The sequence below is a fragment of the Macrobrachium rosenbergii genome, chromosome 50 (assembly GCF_040412425.1).
Source record: "Macrobrachium rosenbergii isolate ZJJX-2024 chromosome 50, ASM4041242v1, whole genome shotgun sequence".
Lineage (NCBI taxonomy): Eukaryota > Metazoa > Arthropoda > Malacostraca > Decapoda > Palaemonidae > Macrobrachium > Macrobrachium rosenbergii.
The window spans coordinates 29,296,654-29,316,653 of NC_089790.1; the positions used below are offsets into that span (position 1 = coordinate 29,296,654).

The window sequence follows — 20,000 nt, forward strand, 5'->3', positions numbered from 1 at the left end:
GTTTCTCATGAAGCCTGCGATATTTCCTATTCTTTTATATTGATCATATTAAAGCGATTACACAGGTCTGTTGACACTCGCCTACGGTTCTTCTCCTGGCACAAAATATTAGCCGTTTTATTAACTAGTGAGAGTTTGTTTTTAACAGCTCTCGGCTAGTAACCAAACTTAGAATTTGAAAGTAGGAAATGTAAAGGCTTTCGAATTCATGACAAACGTTTTGCTTCACTTGTCAACAAAAGCATTTTAAATGTGAGATGGAATCTATCCTAAAAAGATGTGATCAATCTTCCAATCCTGACTCTCCCATCTCCTAGTCAAAGCTCTTCAATTCTAAATACGTCAAATGCTCTCAAGCACGTCCTTCAAAACGCAAATGTTATTTTGCTAAAAAATGATAAAGTACATACGAATTACCATTACACTGATATCAATATTTTTTAATATCTAAACATTGCATATTTCATTAACTAAATCTCCCTGCTATTTAATTTTCTGGGATTTATCAAAGTAACAGTTTTATATTGTGCCTTACCAGTTACATTTCTAATACAGCCAACATACTTCTTTTTATATTTAAAAACATGAAGACCTCGAATACTGAAACATAACGAGTGCAATGGAAATGTGGCTAGTGTGTAAGAAGGAGGAGGAGAAAAGGTCTTGATGGGTACTATAAATGAAGGACTTTGATATACAAAAAGTGAGCATAAGGCGTAGGTAGTCGGAGCGGTGCGCGAAGGGGTTTCAACGCAATGCTGATGAAACTTTAGAAGGGTACAGCACTCCAGATTCTATGCAAGCCTTTACGATGAGTTTGGTGTCCCCATGCCTCGTTTCTTTACCACAGCAGACGAATTATGCCATTGAGTCATAACATCCCATATATTTTTTTTAGTGTTATGCCTATTCCCCCTAAAACACGCAACACATGCACACACACATACAAGGTCACTTCGGCTGCTGAAGTTTCATCAGTACTGCGACGATATTATTCACCTCCGCCTTATATCAACGTACTTCATTTATAGTATACAAAAGGTATGTATATACAGTATATATATATATATATATATATATATATATATATATATATATATATATATATATATATATACCATTCCCTGTTGGTGGAACGAGTCTTTTAATATGCGGTTACCCGTCCAGCTATCATTTTTTGTTGCCCCTATTAGACGTAAGTTACTTTTTATGGCTGGGTGGACTGGGTGGACACTTCGGTCGTTTGTACCTTCCAAGTAAGGTTCCTTCCTTTTTTAATTACATTTCACACCCCTGATCTGCCAATCATTGTTCCACTTGGTGCACAGGGCCACGTTAGAACAAAAAAAGTTGTGAAATGTCACTGACACACAAGAAGCTTCAAAAGATCCCAGCTAACTAGTCAGTTAAGACCTGAGAAGCACGCTAGCCAAATCGCTCTATTACAAAACACAGAGGATGTGTATGCTTTTGCACGTTTTATTCTTTTACTGTTAACACTATCCTTACTATTATTATTCTAGTTCTTTAGTAAAGCTATTCTTATCACAGCTAAGTAACGCATATAACAGATAGGTAACTATTACTACAAAAGTCATCGATGAGATGTTTCTTATTTTGGCCTTCATTAGTTATATTATTCGTAGAGAAATCGATTAGTAACCATTCCTGTTAAACGTTATTAATCTTCTTATCTATAAAACTTCAGTGACGACACTGAATGCAATTAGTAACAATTTCATCACTCTCCCAGAGCGTGGGGAGCAGCACAATCTTCATAAAAATTGAATTACACCCACACTTTATGAAGCTCAACAAGGTACACTATTATCATACAAATCCAGTATTGTTATTGATACCAGTGACGTACATTATAGTACAAAAAATAATGATAAACGACTATGCTTCAGAATCTGCAACAGGCACAGGTTTATACTATGACATTTCTCTCCAGCAATTTAAAAAACAGAAGTGTCAGTTATGCGAGCATCAAAGAAAACTTTTCAAGCCTCTTGTTTCATCTGCAAAATGATTTACTGTGCAATATTCAAATCGATGTTTTCTACTGATATCTTTTCAATATTTTACAAAATATATTCCAGTTTTTCTGTCGTTTCATAAAAGCCTGTATATAATTCTAATACTTTATTTCACTTTTAACAATGGTTAAACGAAAAATGTTTTAATAACTAGTACTTCAGTACTTCATATCACATTCCATTTGTCATATATATCTTGGCCTGTTCAACTAAGGATATGGAAATATATATATATATATATATATATATATATATATATATATATATATATATATATATATATATAGTTGAAACAAGATATATAGCCATGATATAATGATAATGAACAAACTAATTATCATATATATGTATAATATAAAATATAAATATATATATATATATGTGTGTATGTGTGTGTGTGTGTACACACAAACAATTATCATCGTTATATCAATGTATATATATAAATAAATGTTTAAATAGCGAATGGTTTTGAACGTACTAGTATGGTTATATATCGAGGGTTATATATATATATACCATATATATATAAATTTATATATATATTATATATGGATATAATGTGTGTTTATGTTTGTATATAAAAAATGTCACCGTGACAAACAATTAAGGCCTATAAAACACTATTTCGTTGAAACATCCATTTCGGGCACTTGGTGCCTGTTCTGGAATATCACCGAAAGGCAATGGTATATATTTGCAATAAATGTTTTTGCGGGCCTCCGATGTTTGGTTTTTGAAACGTCGACTGGAAGTCGATGGATCTTCGCGTTTCGTCATCTTGTCGGTCACCCTCTCCTTCTTAAGGGGTTCGAGTCACCTTAGGTATCATCCACCATATATCACTTGAGAAAAATTTCCCTTCGGTAATATTGGGCCCTTATTTTCGAACTGTAGCAGGAAAAGCATGTATGTAGGTGGATATTTAAATTGGCATTAGAAGTAAGTATATCTTAGTTTACCAGACCACTGAGCTGATTATCAGGCTCCTCAGGGCTAAAATGGCTAAGAACCGTGATGTGATTGTGGAAAAACTCGAAATTATTCCTATCACAGTATTCCTCTAATTCTTCATGGTTTGCTATAGAACAGTGATTATAAGCATTTATATGTACATATATATATAATATATATATATATATATATATATATACACATATATATACATATACACACACAACACACACATATATATATATATATATATATATATATATATATATATATATATATATATATATATATATATATATATATATGTATATATATATATGTATAATAGTGCATAAACAGCTAGCTAGACAGATTTCCTGTACAGGAAATGCTCCACAACAGACCGCGTCATGTACTGTAATTAGGAGTGACCCTAGGAATAAGACAACAATGCCATGACCATCCTAAAATAAGTCATTCCAAAGATTTCCTTGAATGTAATTTCCCAGATTTTTATCTTTCGTCTCCTTTTTTTTTTTTTTACTTTGTTCTTACTTTGCAACTTTTTTTTTTTACTTTGTTTTTACTTCGCAGTTTCTTTCAACCATGAATTCATTCTTTGTATTCTCTTTGTTCTTTGAGAAATAGAATTTACTATCTTACCCATAATATGTCCTTGCTATTCCTTTGTACAGGATCTTCAAACTCTCCCGCAGAACAATGAAACCCAACTTTTTGTAGGACACATTCAATGAGCAATAAGGCTTACAGCAGGTTAGGATTCATGCCAGTTATGTCAATTCATTTTGAAAAAACTGTTTGATCATTTATAGAATATAATATAGAATTTAGGCCAAAAGCCAAGCTGGGTTGAGGTCATTCAACGCTAAGGTAAAAGGTCTGAAAGGTGTAACAAGAGGAGTCCTCGGAGCTGCACTATGAATCAATTGTTAGAAGAAGGTGGAAAGTAAGATGGAAGACAGAATATGAACGGAGGTACAATAAAAGGAATGAAAGGAGTTGCAGCTAGGGGCCGAATGGACGCTGCAAAGAACCTTAAGTAATGCCTACAGTCCACCGCATGAGCTGCACTGTGATTAATAATTAAAAAATAATTATGATGACGATGACGTTGACCTAACATTAAAACCTTCCAAGGGATTTAGAAATTGATTATATATGTTACCGAATGCTTATCATAACTTTAAATATGAATGAACAACAAAATCTTTATAAATATTAACTTACACTCAATCTCCAGTGAAAAATTCAGGAAAGTATCCTGACTAGATCTTTCTCCCACTAGCTGTTAACAAAAACCGCAGATCGGTAGAAAAATATCTATGCACCATAGATCAGAATAATGATGTACTCGACAAACGTCTATGAAACGTGAAATAGAAGCATCAAGCCTTCCATAGATACCAAGAAAAGAGAGAGAAAAAAAGTATATCTTAGTTTAACCAAACCACTGAGCTGATTAACAGCTCTCCTAGGGCTGGCCCGAAGGATTAGATTTATTTTACGTGGCTAAGAACCAACTGATTACCTAGCAACGGGACCTACAGCTTATTGTGGAAGCTGAACCACATTATGACGAGAAATGAATTACTATCACCAGAAATAAATTCCTCTAATTCTTCATTGGCCGGTCGGAGAATCGAACACTGGGCCAACAGCGTGCTAGCCGAGAGCTCTACCCAACCTCCCAATGAAGAACTACAGAAAGAGAGAGAGAGAGAGAGAGAAGAGAGAGAGAGAGAGAGAGAGAGAGAGATGGAGCTTTTTGCCAGTGATAAAGAGTTCCTTTCCAAATTAGCACTGAGAACACAACATAAACTAGAGGTTAAATACACAACTATATGAATTATTGGTCTTGACCTAATTTAATACGACCCATGAATGGTGAAAAACTTAGATAAGGCATAATAAAGTACTTAAAGTCACTAGTAAATACAAATGAGCACTCGCACAACTTATGCTGTCATAGGATATAAGCTCAACTGCAAATAATTTTTCATCTCGTCGTTAACGAACCAAATATAATAATGGACCGTCAAAAAGACACCTGTTGTTTGTCTTGGAAGGAATTTAGCCGCCTTGTCTTAACTAGCATAGACTCTCGTCTGACTCTTATAGCTATTAAAACTCACTTACTTAAAGACATCTTTCCTCAACTTTTGCACTGTACGAAGTTTCAAGTGCTTGGTTAATTTTATATTTTCATCGAATATTTTTTTTCTACCGCAGATTCAAACCAGTTCATTGAAATAGGGATTTTTAAAGGAGAACAGCAACCCAAAACTTGACGGTAATGAAGTATAATGTGTATTCACATAATTCTTTTACAGTATGTATCTAATGTAACCTACTTATAATAAACTAGCCTGTATCACCCTTCGTTCCTATACGAGTAGAGATAGTCTCGACCTTTTGAACCTACGGGTTGTCATTATATAATTACCATAATGTCTTAAGCTGCCGATTCAAACCATTACCACTAAATGATATATTCGGGGAAGGGGGATAATGAGTCTGTGATGTTAAATATGGACATTTTTAGCTGAACGATCAAACTAAGCGTCGACCAGTACTGGTCGCGTGAATGCTTCCTACCGAGTATTTGCTGTTCGGATCAAAGAACTCAACAAGGAAGGGGGTTTTCGAAAAGGCGTTTGATGACAGAAATCAAAGGTCAGAGCTGGAGGGTCAGCCCACAGATTCCACAAAAACTTTATGGAAAACAAGAAAAACAGCGTAACAAATTCCAGTAGATAGTTCAGGGATACATCAAAGACACAGGGGAAAGTTTACAAGAAAAACAGCGTTCTTATCATTAATACGAACAAAAACAAAGTATCTAAATACCGGTGTATAAATGGGACCAAAATTCCATGATAGGGAATTACAACACAACAACAACATGATTCGGCAACAACTAAAGCTGACTGATTTTAACTGCCAACTACTGTCACAACAAAAATGACAAACTACGCCAAGAAAAAGGCAAGAAATATGACAGGCCACTGTCATCAATCCCCGTTAAGGTGTGGCATAATGCTCCAACACCGACGGAGGAGAGTGGGAAAAGGCCTAAACGTTAAATGACATCACGAACGGATAAGGAAAAACATTCGGGCAAAAGGGAAATGGAAATGGAACTCAGAAGACATTCATTGGAAGTGACAGAAGACGAAAAAGTTGTTTGAATATATATGAATGACCGACTCATATCCCATAATGGCGTGACAACAGTAAAGGTCAGTAATGAAGCAAAATAAAATATATTAGTCTGGTGAAAATATATAAATTCAACTTTTAATAGTAATATAAGTATATATAAATTATGCATAACTTTCGTTGTACATATCAGAAAAATAAAACGCGTAAATTCCTGAAAACTCATTCAAAAAACAATTCAGAAGAATAAAAGCACTAGCAAAATTAGAAATGCTCGCACACTGCGATAACTCTCCAAATCCGACAAAAGATTCATTTCAATTAGGAGATGTAAAATTTCATTAACAGATTAGCATAGAAAATCCGTTTCAGTGCACCAGAAAGCTCTTGGAAACAACGTCCTAATTACCAGAGAAGCAGATAAAAAGATGAAATGTTTGGAATGTGTACTCATATTCTCACAAAAAAATGTCGGATGACATTTCTGGAAAAAATGTCAGTGGGAACAGTCTTATCTGTAGAATGATCTCTGAAACCATTGCTAAAAAAAATCGAGAACCCTTTAAAAGCTCCACCAACCGTTCTAAAAAACGATAATATTTATATTAATCCCGAGGAAAGCTAGACAGGCTCATTATCCCACCTCTAGATTTTGCTGAGTGGCTGAGGGATCTCTCGAACCCAAAATTTCTTCAAAACACCTTAAGCGAAAGGGCCAAATATTAAGCTGGTAAAACTTGCATGCCTAGTAACTTCAAAAGCATTCCTACAAAAACATGAAATCACAAAATGAAAAGAATTTGGGTAACTAATATCAAGCGGCCACAAAAATAAGAAATAAGTTAAACAGCACAACCCAAAGTAATTAGCAACTCCCTGGTTCAATCAGCTTCTAATGCACTACGAATACCCTTCACATCACAGGAATTGTGGCAGTAAATCGTCATAAGCAAAATTGCCATAACCTAATTAGCTGCAAGCCAAGGGAAATCACAACACTTTTGAAACACTGTAGTGAGTGAGAGAAGAAATTTGTTTCTCAAAATGAAAAATACACTAACATCGTAACCGCATTAGTTAATGGAAAATCAGGTAAAAATGAGTAATTTTCGTCATCAACAAGAGTTTACTTACAATTCATTCCAGACAGTATTTTAATCAGATAACTCAGAAATATTCTTGATTCTCTGGAACAATAATACGTAAAACAAGAGCAGTATGAGGCAAACGGGAATAAAACGTTCATTATATAAAATTCCTAAGATTCTGTTCCATTTCATCTGATACTATTCTTAAAATTTTGCTTTGTCATGCAGAATTAATTAGTCACTATCAGAGAAATAAAGCCAATAACCTTATTTATTAATTATCATAATAATAAAAATGATAACCTCTTGTGAGGAGTTAATTTTTTTTGTTTGTTTGTTTAAGTCCTACCGGATTTTGGGTATATAAACCTTTATAGGCTATTCGAGCAGACTGTTTCATCTGGTAGATTTTGATTGAATTCTTGCGGATTTCACCTTTGTGCCTCTGCACTGAGGACCACTGTTGAAACTCAGTATCTCTGTGGGTTAAGGACTTTCTGACATCACTCTATGATACTGAGTCACTCAGGCAGTCAATATTATCTTACAAAGCCAGACTGTCCAGTCAGTCTCTACTTCACTCTCACACAAAGACATGCAACGGTCTATTTGCATTTGTAACAAAAATTAAGGAGGAGAAAATTAAGGTGACACGAATGACAAAAGGTTAGTGAACAAATAAATTAGGATCAAACAATATGCTATTTTTGCATAAACAAAGCGAATTCTTGCTTCATCCAAAAATTCGCTGAGTAGATGGCCGATGTCAATGGCTACCTGTAAAGGGGCCATACACGCATATTTTCCATAAAAAGAGGATCCTTTATTTAAGTCTTTGGAACTTTTGATTGCCTTTATTCCGTAGCACTCTGTGCCTTGGTAAGCACTGGGAAAGCAGGCATAACTGAAAATCTAAACTGAGTTAATAATTGGACAGCTGTGGTCATACTTGAGGTAATATCCTTCTTTCAAACAATCCGTTAAGCTGCACGCTCTTGCTTAAGACGTGAGTCATTGTTACTCTTGAATCATGAAGAATATGATTCATACAGTTCTATCTCTCACAGAATATTTGTTATAATATCGCTCTCTCTTAAATACTCCTTTTGATAAACTATAAAACTTTCAAGACCTATTTCTAGTTTCATTTGTTTACTTTAATACTTTCAGGCTATGTACAAGGATTCTGAGAGAGTACTTCCAGCCTACCTTATGAAATCAGGGTAAGCAGCCATTTCAGTTTTTGAGAAGAATAAAATGATCTCTGCCAATGTCTTGTTTGTTGTCGTTACATCCTTACCACACCTTTATACCATATTCTTAGAATGGATAATACATCCAAATACAGAATTCTTGCACTCTGGGCTAAAAAATCAAACAGAACTCTCCAAGTCCCACAGCGGCGCTCAGCCCACATCAGGGTGACATTCATTATCAGGACGTTAAAGGCGTACCTATCAAGGTATGCAATTGTGATAAAAATGCGAAATGAAAGTTTTTTTTTTTTTAGAAAACCGACTGCGTTATGAACCACATTTTCGACCAGTGATCCCAGAAGATTTGGGCAGCTTGGGTCTTCGCTTTCATTTTCTTCTAAACAAAATAACATGTCAAGCAGAGCATAAGAGTCAAATTCACTTGTTTTACTAGTGATGAAAACTCGAGCATCATAAAGTCTCTAGATGTGCCAGATGAACTTGAATCACTTTACTCAATTCCCTTCAAAAAAGACAAAGCACTCGTGCCAGACCACCAAAACCATCCTTGCGAAATGTGACACTGATCATTTTTTCAACATAAAGAGATCACTGTTATTAGGCGAAGAAATATTTACCTTAACTTGGATCCTGCTTCTTAAGTGACTGCTACACATCATGATCGATAAGCGTATGGCTTTTACCAAAGCTGTCTTCTTTGACTGCGCCTCCTGCAGTCTTCTAATCAAAGACTTGAAAGAACTCATTTTCATTCCCCCTTGAGCCAAGACATAAATGTCCTCATGTCTTCAGTTTTTTCTTATGAAACTGAACTCAGTTCTTGAAGAATGAAAGATAGATTATATTTACGAACATGCCATTCTTAAGAAGTGGTGTCCTGGTGTTAAAATAATCAAGCATATAGCATTCAAATAAAAAATTGAAAGGAATCTTCAAATTACGCGAGATTCTTCATGACTGATAAATGTAACTTAATAAAACATCCATATTTTTAATAGGAAATTTCTTACATACTCATTTAACTACCAAATGCCTATTATTATAGTATAATATAGCTTCCAGTGCCACTGAAATTATTAAGCCGCACATATTGCCACCATATCAACTACTACCCAAAGTTTTCAACTGAATCACAATAGTAACCTTTCTAACATTTATTGAGTTCACGTATTAGGTTAGGTTATTAAAATACTGAACCAATAAAATCAGAATAAGTCCAAGCCTTCAGTGACACAAATAACAAATGCATTGTTATGAATATGCTCCAAAACTAAAGTTTATGAATTATCCGTTTGCCACCTAAAATACCAAATAAAATAATATCGACCTCTCTGAAAACTGAAATTGTTCTCTCACGAAAGCCAACTGTATCACTCCATGGGTTATCTGAAGCCTGATGAAACAGCAAGAGCTTTTTTTTAATTTATCAGTATAAGAATAGTAGTTACTAACAATGTTTTCGTATTTTGAAAACGATCAGATGCCTGGTCAATTTGTTTTCGCCCAGCACTGTTCACTGCTTATGAAAAATCGGTAATTAAACCTCTGATTACGTTCTATGTTCTAGTAAAAAAACGAATGGTGTCCAACTCCTTAATCACCAGATGGATATCATGAATACAAACCCATATTGAGAAAACTAAGTACTTTAAAATGATTTTAAATGTAGTGGTTAATGTTTCATTACCAAAACTTTATTACAACTTGCCATTTCTATGTTATTTCCAGTTTCGACTTTTCAAAACATTCATGTTAAAATATCTGATTATTATTGACATCCCTCAATATTTCCGTGTATTATTGTATTATTTCCGTCATGCTAAGACCCACCCTACTTCCTTCCTCATTTCTTTTTTTAAATATAAACACTACAGCTAAGTAAGGGACCTTAACACACCCCCTTACCTTATTTAGCATGTCCTCAGTCTTTAAAAGTATGGTATCGAAACTCTCTCTGTGGGTGAAGACCTTCCTGGACTGGATCTTCCTGTAGAAGGTCTTCTCGATGAGTGGACGTGAAATCTGTCGGTTGAGGGTGCCTGCCACGTCGGCGTGAATTTGGGAATCTACCTCCACTTCCTGTAGAAGGCTCTCCCACACGTCGAACATGTGGTTGCTACAGGGTGCTCTGAAAGTGGATAAACAGAGTTGCTACAGGGTGTTCTGAAACTGAGTAATTATTAGAGTTTAAATTTGACAAGAAGAAAGAATTTAATATCAAATTAGTAAAAGCAATGAAACTATCGACACAAAGGATAATCAACGTGATAAATCATATAGCATAAGATATTCTCAAAATGACGATACGGATGAAATGATACAAAACAAACTGGAAATGAGCGTCAGTGAGATCATACCTGGAATGATGCTGAAGTTCCAGAAAAATCATTCAAAGTCTATTTTTGGATTCAATCGCAATGAATATGTTAATAAAAATTAAAATTAAAAATCAAATAAAATCATTAGATTTTTTGTGTAAAATTCAGATAAAAAATACATCCGATTAGGGCATTCGCTTTCTAGACATTAAGAGCAAATCCTTATTTTCTTCATTACTTCCCATCTTTTATAGTCAATGGGAAACAAGGTGATTTAGTTGCTAGCCCCATCGGCCTTCGCAAGAAAAATCCGTTAAAATACCGAAATCTTTGACAAACGTTACAATATCCTCTTACAGATACAAGCCCAAAACGCAGAGTGAACGAAGGAAATAAACAAATGAACTAAAGGAAGAAGCAGCGAAATCCTACACAACACCCGAGATGACTGCTATTATTATCGGCAATTTGAGGAACATCTGCATTGCGGTAATAGCATCTGCACATGCTAAAAAAAAAAAAAAAAAAGTCGCGGTTCTGGCCTTTCTGGGAAGACTCTAATAAAATCTCGGTCTTCATGAGGAAATTTCACCGAGGGTGTGGAATTAACGGAGGCACAATCGATTAAACTCTGATAACATTTCCTGGGTCATCATCATTTTATTATGCTCTTCACAGGTTAAACCTATTTTAATCTTTTTGTTTTTCAAAATATAACTCTTCGTAGACCAATCTTAATTTGATCTTTCTTTTAATTTCACAATAGAACACAGGTATAACATTATTATGAATAATCCATGTTTATACAATCAGATTATATATCTCTAATGTTTAACATTTAAGTATTCCATTTTACAACTCTTCAATTACCTCCACATTACCCTAGTATAATTTCAACGTACGCCTTTTTTTTATTTTTCTTCCATTGCGTCTTTAGAATGTCTGATAAGTCATTTAATTTTCTCATGCGCTGTAACTCAGTATTGCACAAGCCAATTAAATTCTGACAGACAAAAAAAATAGGAAGACACTTCAGTCCCGGGCATTGTCAGTATGGAACTACTGATAAAAGGGAAAACCTTTTGATAAAGGAGTTGTAATAAGTGTGTTACGTCCTCTCTGACCAACAGTCGGTTTCCGTTATGATTTTTGTTAAAAACACTAAAGAAAGTTACCTGATGACACTGGCCTTGGCTAGCCATGCTAAGCCACGATATAAAATAAAAGAAAAGAGACAAGCGAAGAGAAACGGGGAAGAATGGGAAGGAAGTAACTTATCCGCTTCAAAATGGGAATGTTATAGGTATTGCCCTTACCGGGCTAAAATTTTCAGCTCCAAATATTACAAGTATATCATAATAGGCCACAACTCTTTGATCAACAGCTTTCCACACTGACTGCACATATACCATAATATTACCGGCATCAGCTAATGATCCACCGGGGATATAATTGCTCATATGTGCATCTGGTGGGTTTCACTTTAAATGATGCAATTATCGCTAAAAATTGTGTATATATTATAGAGGAAGCTAATCGAAGTAGCATTTATTACAACGTAATATAATTTTAGTTAAGTTATTCCGACTAAGAAAGAATGAATCTCGAAATTTAAGCCAAAAAGTCAAGCATTCGGGCACTTTCAGCCATTCAGCACTCAAGACCATGCATGAAAAGAGGGAACTGGAGTGACTGGGTCGTAAGAGAAAACGATAGAGAGAAAAAAAAATTAGATGACGTAAAAGGATCTAAAGGTAAAACATTGAAAATAACAACAGTTATTTTAAGATGTAATAGTTAGAGAGGTTGGACAGTACAATGGAAGAAGGGAAAAAGTTATTCTTATCATTGTAAATGAACAGGAATCTCCTAAGATTCTTCGCGTTGTCGCCCATTGGCATTGGTTGGTATGTTAGTTGAGACTAAACCGGCCTTGTGCTAGGAAGGGCCCTTGCCCAAAGGGGCAAATGCACTGTGTGATATAGTATTCTGAGGAACCAGAGGGCTGGGTTGGACCTGTGGATCTTCAACCAACCACGACGTCTATCTGCTTCTCGATCCTTTCGTTTCCGCGTAAAAAAATATTAATTTCTCTAATAATTAACAATTTCTGAAACTATAATATCTTGCAACTAACTGCAAAGAGGTGAAGATTAGTTCTTACAAAACAAAATATACACCTTTGTATTTCTTACAGGGACACCGATGCATATTCCTCTTAATGCCTGTACCTTTGTACAGTTGCAGAATCGATTTGGATACTGAATTCTTCATGAATACCAGCAAATCCTGTATGTCGTGCAATATAAAAACAACCTTTCAATTGGGCTAATATTTTACTGCAAGTTGTCCGTGCAGACCGCCAATGAATTAGGACCTCTCGTCGTAAGTGTCATATGTAATAGCCCTATTAACCTTTATCACAGTTATTGCCGTACACCTAAATAGCTGTTTATTACCAAATCACTGGCCATTACACAGCATGAATATACGTTAATAAGCTTTCCGGTTTATTTCTTCGTCAAAATAGAGTAAAAAACAAACATTGCGAAAGACACAGTCAAAATAAAGTCATGGGAAAGTTGATGTTCAGTAGATAATCAATACAATTAACTCAGGACATAAATACCAACTAACAATCACTTACAAAACATAAGACAATTCGCTGCAAATTCCAATAATCGTTAAATTTAACAATTAAAACACACACACACACACAACATAAAAAACCACTACCAAGGAAGCCCAATAAGAGGCAAATATTGGAAATAAGAAAAGAAGCAATGCTATTACAAGAAAATTGCATTCGTACCAATCCCTTCATAACGACTTCCAACGGCAGCGAGAAAAAAAAAATCACACAATTGCGGCTACTGAAACTAACTGTATTTGCCACAATAATGGATCAAGACCGTACTTGAAAAAAAAATAAATAAAATAAAAATATATATATATATATATATATATATATATATATATATATATATATATATATATATATATATATATGATAATGTCGAAAAAAATACAAGAAATATTAACTAAACAAAATTAACATTGACATAGTCAACAAAACGATGATAATTATAATTTTTTCTATTTTTATCTTTTTCACTAGATATAATTTCAGCTCATCTCTTCCTACTTACGATGTCAGCATAAATATCACATTTTTCTAACAAACGAATATAGTCTGAAATCATCCATCTGCCAGCAATCAATGAATTCAAGGACCTCACGCCACAAATATTCATTTTCTACAACAACAGCAAATTAAGATGGTCTCGACCGACCAAATTCTGAAAATATCTGCCATTTACAAACATTGTTAATCATGCATTCAAGTAACTGGAAGTTACGCCCTTATAATAGTTTTAAACCGTGTAACATTTCCTCCTCGGATCGACTATAGGTAAGCCGTTACACCATATTCATATGTAATGAAACCACTATAAAATTAGTAAAAATTAGATTGAATCTGAACCTAAAATGCTCAATAACTGTTCACCATACCTCAGTTAAATAATATAATTTTTTATAAATCTCTATTCCGTTTAATGTCGCATCCTATTTTCTCATTCAGTCGCCACTTTAAACTTTACCTTTCTTTTTCAAAAAATTTAACTCTATCATAGTTATGGAGCCTCACTCAGTCAAATGATTTAATATAGTATTTCCGGTCAAGGTCCTCTATACCTGAAAAGGAAATACAATACTAAATAATTAGACTGAGTATCGTAACCACCCCGAGCAGAAGCTCTTAGCATTATTCTCCTATTTCACCATCATGTTGCAGAAGCGCAACAAGCTGGGAATAAATTGTGGATTAAAATAAGAAAAAAAACAGCAAATTCTATTAGAATAGAATGAATGTAATTTGACTCATTTTGGATTTGGATTCCAAGCACTGGAGGCTCCATAAAGTTTCTGTAGTCTTAAAAATGAATACAAGTTTTGGGTTAACTGTCACTGCGTCACAATATTTTTTTTTCTTTTGGATTAGTGTTGTAAGTTTTTATCTGCTTGCTTATTAAAGCTTCTAGCAAAATACACAGCAATTACTTGGGGTTTTTAAAATGTATAACTACATCTATAAAGTTCACTCACGCCTACTTTGGAAAGTGCGAAGTCACTATACAGGTGACATATCTGTACTTCGGCAAAGACAGTTCTGCTGGTATCGACCTTGATTACGTCGATCAGAATTTACGTCAAAATTACTCCCATAATTGAACATGAAAGAATTATGTAAGAGAGCTGTTTAAAGTTAAGTATACCTTAGTTTAACCAGACCACTGAGCTGATTAACAGCTCTCCTAGGGCTGGCCCGAAGGATTAGATTTATTTTACGTGGCTAAGAACCAACTGGTTACCTAGTAACGGGACCTACAGCTTATTGCGGAATACGAACCACATTATGACGAGAAATGAATTTCTATCACCAGAAGTAAATTCCTCTAATTCTTCACTGGCCGGTCGGAGAGTCGAACGCTGGGCCAACAGCGTGCTAGCTGGGAGCTCTACCCACCCCTCCCACGAAGAACTAGAAAGCTGCTTAACCATATACTAATCCTCTCTCTCGTGATGGCCTTGATAGTTCCTTCGTTTCACAACTGAGGAACCCGCGTTCGATCCGGAACCCATTGAGAAAGGGAACGGTATCATGCGCTGTTCTTCGAAAAGCCAGAATGCTCCTGCTGACCTAAGAAATAAATGACGTATTCACCTACCTGATGTGCTACGCCGAAGCGAAAGCCACCGTACGAGAAGGCATCGACGAGGTGACAAGCACCCTCCCTACCCCACCGGCCCAATTCATCAGACGTGTTCTCTATCTCTCGAACTTTGTTTCCAAACGCATATTATGATAAATGCTGTATTCAAGACAGTTAAATCTCTCTCTCTCTCTCTCTCTCTCTCTCTCTCTCTCTCTCTCTCTCTCTCTCTCTCTCTCTATATATATATATATATATATATATATATATATATATATATATATATATATATATATATATATTAAGCTAAATTATTGTTTTACAATGTTTACGTTACAGATAAACATATCCTACCTGAGATACTCTATTTGGGCTAACGGCATATGACCATTTATCTAAACATGCATGATCGCCATTCAAAAATATTTGTACGCTTATGCTTAGGGAACTGCACACTCGAATGTAAATCATCGCATGATGTGCCGAACTGTTTCGAACACGACCTTCAAATCTCCATCTACTGAGGAACTGCTCAAGACGCAAAGAACTTTATACAGAAAATACAAACATATGAATATAAAAAAATGTATATATTAGTATCTCTTATGTTACAACTAATGAGCAATGATGTGCAGACACACAGGAAGGGCTGTTGACATCTACTTGCCAAGAAGATGGATCATGGACCAAAACAATGACCTATTCTTGAGTAGAAACATTTCCACCGAGTGAACTGACAGCATTTGGACTGTAGTGTTCAAAATATAAATTAAGTGAGATACTGTAGACCCGTGAAATCTTTAATTTAACATATCCTATCAAATTTTATGCATTCTGCTTCAACTGCTTTACAATTCAGCTTGACAGAAAAACCAGCTTTCTTCTTTTACAGTGACCTGTACTGTAATCATATTAATCCCTAAGTATTAGGACCTCTGCAGTCAATTCTGAATGAAAATAATATCTTTGTAGCATTACTCTACAGAAAAAAGTGTGATAATACAGTAATTGTATATATTTAAGCTTCAACATTACATAATTATTACAATTAGGTAAGCATGAAAATCTCACTCTAGTATCAAATTCCGAGAGAGAGAGAGAGAGAGAGAGAGAGAGAGAGAGAGAGAGAGAGAGAGAGAGAGAGAGAGAGAGAGAGAGAACCGGCTTAGATGAATACATTACGCAGCAGTTATATCCAAAGCCTACCTCTCAAATCATAACATCGCCCTCCCCGGTGAAGTAGGCACATAAGAAGCCATACCTCAGAGAATATGTAAATTATCCGTTATCTTACGACACCAGGCGTGTTTTCTCAGCTTCTTTAGCAATGGAAGTATTTCATCCTTTATTAAAGATGATACTTTCGCCACCGTGATACAGAGAAAAAGAAAAGAAAAAACATATCGATGACTAGCATCTCGTATATAATAGGCTAATGAAAACGGATTTTTAAAAAAAATATCCCTAAATGTTGAGGTGTCAAGTTGATGGATGAACAAAACAAAGAAAATGGGAACAATCTCGTCTTTCATTTTAAAAGCTAACGTATCCTGACCTGTTATAAACTAAGTAAACACCTTCTACCATGCAAAATAGAAACTAAAACGTGGCTTATATAATAAGACAACCTCAAACACGCCACCCTCTCCCTTTAGGAGAGAGGAATAGCTTAATCAGTCTTCATGACAAATGCAATTTGATTTACTTTACTTCTGTTAAGGAGAAAACCCGCCAGCCCTTGAGAAGCACACCCCTTTTATTTGTGAGACAGCACCAGAAAGGCTTTGTGGATATCAAAAGAGCAAGTGGATCTGTCCCGCTGTTTCCTCTGCTATCATACTTTATTATTCTGGTTTCTGATGTCCTCCATTATTTTTATACAGGAATCGCATATAACGCAAATGTTTAACTTGATCCGTTCTTTCTTATTCATAAGAAATCTCTGCCACCGACTTCTGGTGAATCTGGTATACAGTTGCTTATTTATAAGCGCAATATAACTTCACACGTCGGCCACAACTTGCAGGGTCATATGAATGCCATCGAGACTACATGCCTCAAAAAAAAAAAAAAAAAAAAAAAAAAAAAAAAAAAAAAAAAAAAAAATATATATATATATATATATATATATATATATATATATATATATATATATATATATATATCAAGGTGGGAGAGGAGGGCCAGTCTTCTTATCCCTAACGCTTTTCCTTAATACTTCCTTTTCAGAAAGGTCTTATATCTATCTCATGTGTCGATAACCTTTGGTGCTGTCACAACAAGTTAAAATCCTGCAATGATCGATACGAACTGAGTTTACATTTATGGGGTAGTTGGGACACTCAACATCCCCACCATTCATTTACGTTTTAACTAACTGATTGGTTTCTGTGATGCTATTTCTGACAGGTGGGTTATCTCAGGCTGACCATACAACCGATGTTCTCAAATCATTAGCTGTGCACAGCATTTGTGCCTTAGCCTCCTTTAGTCGTTTTTGGTTTACAGTTCCCTTGCCTGTGGGCGCACCAAAGAGTCCTCCTTGCAGTAATAATCCTCTCATCTTTAATTTACTGACTTTTTTTATATAACTGTTACTGATGATATAATTTTATATTAATCATTCGCGATTAAAAAAAGTTTATTGTAAAGAGACATTCTCTTCTAAAATGGTCATAAAGACAACCGCCTCTTTGGGACTGTCGCCAGAGGTCCACAGCCCTAAAGAAGAGGTTTGCCTTTATAAATCAAAATAATATCAAGTTTTGTATTTGATCGTTAATTCCTTGTTTGCTATCTATTATTAGCTATATGTATTAAGTTGTTTTATTAATTATTTTATATAGTTCAAATTCTTTATTCTTCATTCCTCTGGTTTTCCTTTATTCAAACATCACTTTCTATTCTGTGAAAGCTTGCTCTATAAATTAATGGCATTTTGGCTCGTTCCACAAGGATATATGATAATAATTAATAATATTAATAATATACCCTTTCCACGCATTCAAAACATTGACACCGAACACCTTGGGGATAATCGTTGGTAATCCTACTAAACTCCAATTGATGAAAATGATGTTAGTTGTTTAAGGCTACAAGGACCTTAAGCGAGAGGAAAGGAACGTGCAACTGGAAGGGTATCATGAATTTCTGAGCCTTAATAATTTCATGAATATGGTGAATGTTTGTACAGCGTGCCATAAAAGTAACTTGACATAATGAACCTCCATCATAAATTCTCAACAGCTTAACTAATTTCCTATCTAGAAAAAACTTGATGGGAAGAAAGAGAAAAAAACCTGTCTTGGGGCAGATTACTGAGGAAAGAGTAGAATATAATAGAATATAGAATTTAGGCAAAGGGCCAAGCGCTGGGACCTATGAGGTGATTCAGCGATGTAACGGAAGTTGACAGTAAAAAAAGTTTGAAAGGTATAATAGGAGGAAAACCTTGCAGTTGCACTATGAATCAACTGTTAAGGGTGGGAAGTAAGATGGAAGAAAGAGAATATGAACTGAGGTACAGTAAAAGGAAAGCTAGGAGTCGAAGGGAGGCTGCAAAGAACCTTAAGAAATGCCTACAGTGCAAGAGTAGACTGATGGCGCTGCCCCCCAGCGGGTGAGGAAATAGTAGTGCCAAGAGCCAAAGAGTAACAAGGTCAGTGCAAGGTCAGGTAGGCCAGGCTGCCTACGTCATCCTTTCTACAAGGATAGGCGGGGGAGGGATGTCGATATACCCAGCTAACGAGAAAATTCAATGATAATCAACGTGATGTTTTTTAAGTGAATCTTATCTGAATGAGTAATGCGTGTCATTTAAAGGATTTTCACAGGACTGTAGTAAGATAAGAGCATCAAAAAAAATCAAAATATAAATTTTTTACCTGTTGTCAATTCTTCAGTTACTAGTATTGCTAAAATTTCTGCTATTATTTTGTATTCATGCAGATATTGACAGCACATCAAAAACCACCACACACTTACCGAATAACACAGAATAACATTAATCACATTAATCAGGTCTTCAGTAAGAACTGTCAACTTTACATTCCTAATTCCACCAGTATCACCAATGTAACCCATACAAACAGTAATAATTATGTTAACATAAGTACAATAATTTAAAGAAAGGATGTTAAGGAAACTTTCTCGCACAGAATAATATTAATCACATTAATCAGGCATTCCGTAAGAACTGATACTTTCTTTCGTGTTCTACAGTATTACTTCATCAACTTTACATTCCTGATTCCACCAGTATCACCAATGTAACCCATACGAACAGTAATAATCATGCTAACATATGTACAATAATTTAAAGAAAGGGCGTTAAGGAAACTCTCTCACACTGCTTATCCCAGGCTTGCATTAAATACAAACAAACTAGAAAAAGGGCTAGAAGACGACTCATTCAATCAGAGTTAGATGTTATCTGAACGTCTGAGATTTGAAGATAAAACTGATCTTGGCATAAAAGCAAAAAGAGTAAATGTCTGATAAAGAGTAAATG

The 20,000-nt window shown here is 35.1% G+C and overlaps 1 protein-coding gene across 21 annotated transcripts in view; it reads right to left on the reverse strand.

Annotated features, from left to right (window-relative positions):
* Positions 1-20,000, reverse strand: part of Stacl (Stac-like) — a 566,256-nt gene that overhangs the window by 544,770 nt on the left and 1,486 nt on the right. For all 21 annotated transcript variants that reach the window (XM_067094383.1, XM_067094381.1, XM_067094379.1 and 18 more), the window contains exon 2: positions 10,363-10,585. In XM_067094383.1, the coding sequence (XP_066950484.1) occupies positions 10,363-10,566 (204 nt within the window). In that variant the 5' untranslated portion in view covers positions 10,567-10,585. The remainder of the gene's footprint in view (positions 1-10,362; positions 10,586-20,000) is intronic.